The sequence below is a fragment of the Oncorhynchus kisutch genome, linkage group LG13, assembly GCF_002021735.2.
Source record: "Oncorhynchus kisutch isolate 150728-3 linkage group LG13, Okis_V2, whole genome shotgun sequence".
Taxonomy (NCBI): Eukaryota; Metazoa; Chordata; class Actinopteri; order Salmoniformes; family Salmonidae; genus Oncorhynchus; species Oncorhynchus kisutch.
The window spans coordinates 19,722,224-19,730,140 of NC_034186.2; the positions used below are offsets into that span (position 1 = coordinate 19,722,224).

Consider the following 7,917-nt stretch of genomic DNA (forward strand, 5'->3'; position numbering starts at 1 on the left):
GAAGTACACCAGTCCCTCCTGCAGCAAAGCACCCCCACAACATGAAGTGCGGGGGTGGCAGCATCATGTTTGGGATAGTGTTCTTCAGCTTGCAACCATCCCCATTTTTCTTCCAAACATAAATGGTCATTATGGCCAAACAGTTCTATATTTGTTTCATCAGACCAGACATTTCTCCAAAAAGTACGATCTTTGTCCTCATGTGCAGTTGCAAACCGTAGTCTGGTATTTTTATGGAGGTTTTGGAGCAGTGGCTTCTTCCTTGCTGAGTGGCCTTTCAGGTTATGTCGATATTGGACTCGTTTTACTGTGGATATAAATACTTTTGTACCTGTTTCCTCCAGCATCATCAAGGTCCTTTACTGTTCTGGGATTGATTTGCAATTTTTGAAACCAAAGTACGTTCATCTCTAGGAGACAAAGTGTCTCCTTCCTGAGTGGTATGACGGCTGCGTGGTCCCATGGTGTTTATACTTGCCTCCTATTGTTTGTACAGATGAACGTGGTACCTTCAGGCGTTTGGAAATTGCTCCCAAGGATGAAACGGACAAAACAAAATTGAGGTCTTGGCTGATTTCTTGATTTTCCCAAGATGTCAAGCAAAGATTGTTTGTTTGAAGGTAGGCATTGAAACACATCCACAGGTACACCTCCAATTGACTCAAATGATGTAAATGAGCCTATCAGAAGCTTCTAAAGCCAAGACATCTGGAATTGTCCAAGCTGTTTTAAGGCACAGTCAACTTAGTGTATGTAAACTTCTGATCCACTGGAATTGTGATACACAGTGAATTTTAAGTGAAATAATCTGTCTAAACAATTGTTGGAAAAATGACTTGTGTCATGCATGAAGTAGATGTCCTAACCATCTTGCCAAAACTAGTTTAACAAGAAATTTGTGAACAAGAAATTTGTGGAGTCATTGAAAAATTAGTTTTAATGACTCCAACCTAAGTGTATGTAAACTTCAGACTTCAACTGTACTTAACAAGTTGCATTATACAGTAACTAGGCTTTAGGTAGCCTTTGATTAACCTTCACCACTATTCATTACCTTAGTTAACCTACACAGTAGCCTGTAGAAGGGATCTGAACTAATCCATGAATGTAAATTCTTCCGACAGGTGGCTGGTACTCATACGAGACCCTTGTCCTTCAGCAGATCAGTGCAGACAGTTGTCACGCTATGTGTAGTTGGACAACGATGAATGTCTGGAATATGAGTATGTTGGTGAATGTGTGTGGCATTGTATGTTCAACAAAGGAAGGCCCAGTCAGTCGTTTACCTGCACTTTTATTTGTTAAGCTTGGTCAGGTGTGTATTTTGTGTGTCACTCGTGTGCTTTCATCACGACAGCCGTGGTAGTGTAGGAGAAGGGACTCAGCAACAGGGCCAGAGTGTAGTGGCGATGTCCTTCCGCGTGGGCCTCGAACACCACCTGTACACACGGCACATCAGTTTGTACTGCTGTTTTACTTCTATGATTTCTCTCCCACAGACTGACATCCAGGAAGACCGATTTTACTTTTGTCCAACTAGGTCTATGAACTCTTTCCACTTAGGACAAATTCTTTCCATTTGAGGACAAACATTGTAGAGTAGCAAACAAAAAGCTATTGATACAGGTCAAAGCCCGTGTGCTATCGCAAGCAATTTAATCACATGACGTTTCATAATTCATAATGGAAGGGGGGATATTGTCACATTGTTATTTTCTTTTCCCTTTAACCAGCTAATTATTTCTCAGATTTTTAGGTCCAAATGTTTATGGTTTGTCTTACTTTCCATGGTGAGTATTTATCTATGGGGAACAACTGGTGTAGTTCTAGATGTAATCTAGTCTTTAGGCACATTACTGAGTTACAAATGTCCACTGTCTGGCCTACTACACACTCAGGTTGTACACAAGGTTCTACATGGAACCAAAAAGTGCTTTCCTTTGGAGACAGCCGTGGAACCTTTTTTTCTAAGAGTGTACTGTAGTACATCATGCAACACAACCTTAGTTTGTACTATGTCTCAGAGCAGTGAGAGGGTTAAAGGTTGGGGATTGTACTCACTTCAGCAGTCTCGTGGAAAGGTGTGGTTCCCTGAGACTTCCAGTAGGCTTTAGTGTCAAACTCAACTCGGTACACCCCCGACTGGAAGTCCTGATCTGAGATCAGATTATGGACTTCCCCTGTCAAGTCTGTCACTCTGAGAGAGAGAGGGTGTCACAGGTTAAACTCTTATATCTTAGAAGCATAACATTTCATTATGGAATTGGTTAACAAATCTTTCTGAAGGCATATTATTTTAGTTTAAATAAGTCAGTTAACAACATTGCCCAAACAGTGGTGCATCCTCATACGTACCCACTAGCAACCTGTGCCCAGGTCATTCCATTGACTCGTCGGGAGACACTCAGTGCCACGGCGCCCGCTGGTACACCCTTCACCGCATCCAAAATCTTAACCATCAACGGGCAGTGAGTGTCTGACTCACCATGCCGGTCCTGGACCCCAAACCACAATCATGGTTATAAATAATACAATCCATGAACTGGCTGGACCACAAACCAACCGTTACACACTGTACACAGTATCAAGGTCATTCAAGACTTACCACAACACAATCATAACTAACAATACACATAACACAGGACCTAGTTTACAAAGACAAACACTAGAAACAACATCCTGGGCATTGGGAAGACTGACCACACTAATACAAACACCCATGGCTGGCCAGACAGTTAAGTTCAGTGTTACTTTTTGTTGGTGCCCAGCATTAGCACACCCATGTGCCTACGCCAGCCAGACACTACACCCCTTACAAAAAAGAAATGCAGTTTTGAAAGTGCACTAACTGCAGTTGACGGTGGGATTTTGGATGCAGTAATTGCAGAATAACTTCAGTTTACTGGGCAGCAGGTAGCCTAGTGGTTAGAGCGTCGGGTCAGTAACCGAAAGGTTGCTAGATCTAATCCCTGAGCTGACGAGGTTCAGGGACAGAATGACACATTTTTACAAGGCAGTTAACCCACTGTTCCTAGGCTGTCATTGTAAATAAGAATTTGTTCTGAACTGACTTGCCTCGTTAAATAAAATAAAGACTGCAGTGGCACTGCAAAATTACTGCAGTAATATTGTATTTGCAGCATACTGCAGTCTTACGAAATAAGGGACAACTCTGCCAACAGGGTCAGAAATACATAGTAGACAGACAGTAACCTATAGTAAAGCATTCTGTCATCACTATTGGTCAGAAGGCTGGTAGAGCTGAAATAATAGCTATAGAAATGGTTAAACATTTAACCTGTTGTAATCACGACACTCAGCCTTAATATTGTTTATTTGGTTCTATCACGAGATAAAAACCAGTCATGAAACAGAAGACTTGGAATATGGGCTTGACTTTCTAATTATGAAAGTCTCTGACATAGTTAGACATTACAAAACTGCCATTTTGTAATGTCTGAGCTTTGGATTTTGAGGATAGAAAATGGTAGGTAAGCCTAGGAACTTTGTCCAGTGCTCCCATGTAAAATGGGGGAGGAAAGAATGACTACTTTTTCCAGCTAATTTGTCATTTCCAGTGTAGTTGGAGGACAAGAAGGTCAAAGTGCGGATGTGGACCAGAGAGAACAAGTGGTGATGTGAGGTCATTGACCGTGTTGCATTCCATCACACACTGATGGTAAACACTACTGCCTGTAATGCACGCACACACACTCTAAGATGCTGATAGCATCTGACAGTGTTAGAAGCTACTCTGAAAATATAGTTTACCAAGCTACCAATTACTTCACACTGAAGGAAGTTAAGTATATTTTTCTTAAGGGTAGCTTAACTAAAGTTAGTGACAAAGTAGTTCATATCATCTAAACTATTTTGTGGTAAATTATCTAAATTTGAAATATCACACTACAAATTGCAAAAACAGATCACTCTGGACTCAAATGTTAACAGAACGTGTAATTTGGCTAATTTGACAGTTATGCAGGTCTGATGGTGATAAAGAAATGGTCTACTTCACCTTTTTATTTTTGCCCCAAAAAGTAGTGTAGTTCTAGTTCCAGTAGTTGGCTACACCTCTACATGGCAAGAAAGTCATGTTTTTTTTGCTATTGCAAAATGTAGTTAAACTAGTAATTTAACTATGTAGTTCAGTATTCCCCAACACTGGCATCTAATATCTCAACTTCAAACACAAACAACTGCGCAAATGTTCCATATTCTAGGTATGACTTTATGATCTAATATTGTACGTTTACACAGCTAACAATCCTTATCAGTTATTGTGTATCAGTTATATGCCCTGACAACATTCTGACAACATGCCCTGACAAGCCCACACTGAATGGTGCAGTGACCCCTGACAAAGACCGGCAGACGCCCAAACATACTCACCACTGGGGCGGCGCTACAGAGTAGGACAGCAGTGGCTAGCAGCACACAGAGCAGTGAACTGTCCATTTGGAGCGATAACTGGTTGGCGGCTCTAACACAGTCAAACCTATAAACTTAGACTGACTGGCATAGAATTGGGCAACACACCCCTATCTGGTACCTTTATACACTGCCCCCCCCCCCCCCCTCCCCCCCCCTGACGAGAGAGGCCGATGCCTGCATCTATTGACTAAGTCAATAATGAGAGAATCAGTAACTTTCACACACAAATCATGCTTTGTGGCCATCTTATAAAAAATGTGATTGGGAAGAGGATAACGTACAGTGAGGGGAAAAAGTATTTGATCCCCTGCTGATTTTGTACGTTTGCCCACTGACAAAGAAATGATCAGTCTATAATTTTAATGGTAGGTTTATTTGAACAGTGAGAGACAGAATAACAAAAAAAATCCAGAAAAATGTCAAATGTTATAAATTGATTTGCATTTTAATGAGGGAAATAAGTATTTTACCCACCTGCAAAACATGACTTGGTACTTGGTGCCAATAAGGGTTTTGCCAATCACAGAGGTCAGATGTTTCTTGTTGTTGGCCACCAGGTTTGCACACATCTCAGGAGGGATTTTGTCCCACTCCTCTTTGCAGATCTTCTCCAAGTCATTAAGGTTGAGGCTGACATTTGGCAACTCTAACCTCCAGCTCCCTCCACAGGTTTTCTATTGGATTAAGGTCTGGAGACTGGCTAGGCCACTCCAGGACCTTAATGTGCTTCTTCTTGAGCCACCCCTTTGTTGCCTTGGCCATGTGTTTTGGGTCATTGTCATGCTGGAATACCCATCCACGACCCATTTTCAATGCCCTGGCTGAGGGAAGGAGGCCCTGTCCATCGTCCCTTTGATGCTGTGAAGTTGTCCTGTCCCCTTAGCAGAAAAACACCCCCAAAGCATAATGTTTCCACCTCCATGTGATCGTGGGGATGGTATTCTTGGGGTCATAGGCAGCATTCCTCCTCCTCTAAACACGGCGAGTTGATGCCAAAGAGCTCCATTTTGGTCTCATCTGACCACAACACTGTCACCTAGTTGTCCTCTGAATCATTCAGATGATCATTGGCAAACTTCAGACGGGCATGTATATGTGCTTTCTTGAGCAGTTCTGGGCTGATTCCTCACCGTTCTCATGATCATTGCAACTCCACTAGGTGAGATCTTGCATGGAGCCCCAGGCCAAGGGAGATTGACAGTTCTTTTGTGTTTATTCCAATTGCGAATAACCGCACCAACTGTTGTCACCTTCTCACCAAGCTGCTTGGCAATGGTCTTGTAGCCCATTCCAGCCTTGTGTAGGTCTACAATCTTGTCCCTGACATCCTTGGAGAGCTCTTTGGTCTTGGCATGGTGGAGAGTTTGGAATCTGATTTATTGCTTCTGTGGACAGGTGTCTTTTATACAGGTAACAAACTGAGATTAGGAGCACTCCCTTTAAGAGCATTCTCTGAATCTCAGCTCGTTACCTGTATAAAAGTCACCTGGGAGCCAGAAATCATTCTGATTGAGAGGGGGTCAAATACTTATTTCCCTCATTAAAATGCAAATCAATTTATACAATTTTTTACATGAGTTTTTCTGGATTTTGTTGTTGTTATTCTGTCTCTCACTGTTCAAATAAACCTACCATTAAAATTATAGATGGATCATTTCTTTGTCAGTGGGCAAACTCAAAATCAGCAGGGGATCAAATACTTTTTTCCCTCACTGTACGTGCCAGTCTTCTAAGATTACAGATTAGTCTAACCTGGAACAACAATGGATGGGTCCAAACCAGCAGTGGATATAAATGTCACCTTAATTAACCTGGAGATAGAATTACAAACCACGTTCTCTCAATGCCCAGACCCAGATTTACCTGTCATTAGGTGAAATGACATTACATTGGAGAATGTTATCAGTAGTATCTGCTGTCTATCACTAAACACATCACTGCCAAACAGAGATTCATAGCACCTCATACCAATCTCAAATACGACTCAGACCTACATCCAGGTTCTGGAGGATACTCTAGCATACACAGAAGTACAAGTTCAGCTCTTGAAGTTAAAAATGCTTTCCTGAAGACAACAGATTGACTCCACAATAATTAATAAGAAAACAAGGCCCTAGATAAATCCTGACTTTTCAAAGTTATTTTCTAACATGTTCCTGTTCCAATACTTCCTCTCCTCTCTTGGCTAATGATAAGAGGCTTAGTGTACTGTAATGTGTCAAGCTACTGTCATACGGTACACTATCTTCTTACATTTTGCCTGCAGATGGAGCCAAAGCATTTATAGCTCATGTTGGTTAGTGATAAACCACCAGGGAAGGCCTATATTCAGTAGGTTGCAATGTTCAGAGGCCGACACACAGACAAAAAAAGTTTAGAATATAGGTGGTTACACTCTTCTGCATACTTTTGACCTTTTTATCAGAGTATTCCCATATAAAACAGGACAGTCTGTGGTAACGGGTGAGTGTGCTGTTGAGAAGTGTATCTGTTGGCCCGTGGTTGGAGAGTTTTGTGGTGTGTGAAGACACCCTGCAGGTCTCTTTGTGTTTGTTTTACTGCTTCTCTTCTCACTGCCCTGAGGGGAATCAAAATATAGATTGTTTATGACACCTATGAAAACCACAGACCACAGGTATTTTGTCTCAAACGGCACCCTATTCCCTATATAGTGAACTACTTTTCAAAAGTAGTGCACCACAAAGGGAATAGGGTGCCATTTGGAACATATGCACACACTCAGCAGTTTATTGAGCTAGAACTGACAACTGAGAGAAACCACTGGCTGTAAAGAGATTAATACGCACTAATAAATAAATAAAAATCACCAAAACATTTATTTAATGTGTTCAGACAATTTATTTCATTTATTATATTTGTTAAAAAAAGGAAACAACATTCAACGTCAGAAGTTTCAAACATCAAACCATCGTTGGCATTCCATCATTGTTAACAAAAACAATGGTGTCTGTGTAGTGATTCCCAGTGATATAGTATATGATGATGCAGGATAAATTGTACATTACAAGTATTATTTTTCACATTTATTTTCCCCCATACAAACGCAGTCTTATCTAAACATACCCCACTCTGTCTTGTGATTTACAATAATGATGTTTAAGTCGTTTCTGTTTGAACACCCCATTGACTTTGTAGTAAAGGCTGAAATAAGACCACATACCACAAAAACCGAAAGACCAAACATACTGCTTTACATAAAAGGTCAACCATTATTGAGAAACCAATGACTGACAAACATAAAGCTGTGATGCAAAACCAATTAACAAAAACCTACAAACAGAAAAAAACTGATCTATATTTCACATTTGCCAAATTCTGAAGGTTGGTTCATAAAGCAGTAATTGCCTGTTCATTACTCTGCAGAACATTGACAATAAATCCATTTGACTTCTTCAACCTGCCATGCCCTGTCATAACCATCAGAGGGGCTATTAGAACAGGAGTGGAAAACTATGGAGGAAC

The 7,917-nt window shown here is 41.0% G+C and overlaps 1 protein-coding gene across 1 annotated transcript; it reads right to left on the bottom strand.

Moving 5' to 3' along the window:
• Positions 1–1,274: 1,274 nt before the first annotated feature.
• On the bottom strand, positions 1,275–4,536 carry ttr (transthyretin (prealbumin, amyloidosis type I)). Its single transcript, XM_020499418.2, has 4 exons — positions 4,393–4,536; positions 2,356–2,495; positions 2,062–2,197; positions 1,275–1,439 (listed from the first exon to the last, which is right to left on the bottom strand). The coding sequence occupies exons 1-4, from the start codon at positions 4,456–4,458 to the stop codon at positions 1,332–1,334; spliced, it is 450 nt and encodes a 149-aa protein (XP_020355007.1). The 5' UTR covers positions 4,459–4,536; the 3' UTR covers positions 1,275–1,331.
• Between the last annotated feature and the right edge of the window lie 3,381 nt (positions 4,537–7,917).

Coding starts and splice junctions, on each gene's coding strand:
- ttr (XM_020499418.2), bottom strand. CDS start 4,458: ATGGACAGTTCACTGCTCTGTGTGCTGCTAGCCACTGCTGTCCTACTC. Junction 2,496..4,392: donor TCTGTAGCGCCGCCCCAGTG/GTGAGTATGTTT, acceptor TTTGGGGTCCAG/GACCGGCATGGTGAGTCAGA. Junction 2,198..2,355: donor TGGGCACAGGTTGCTAGTGG/GTACGTATGAGG, acceptor TCTCTCTCTCAG/AGTGACAGACTTGACAGGGG.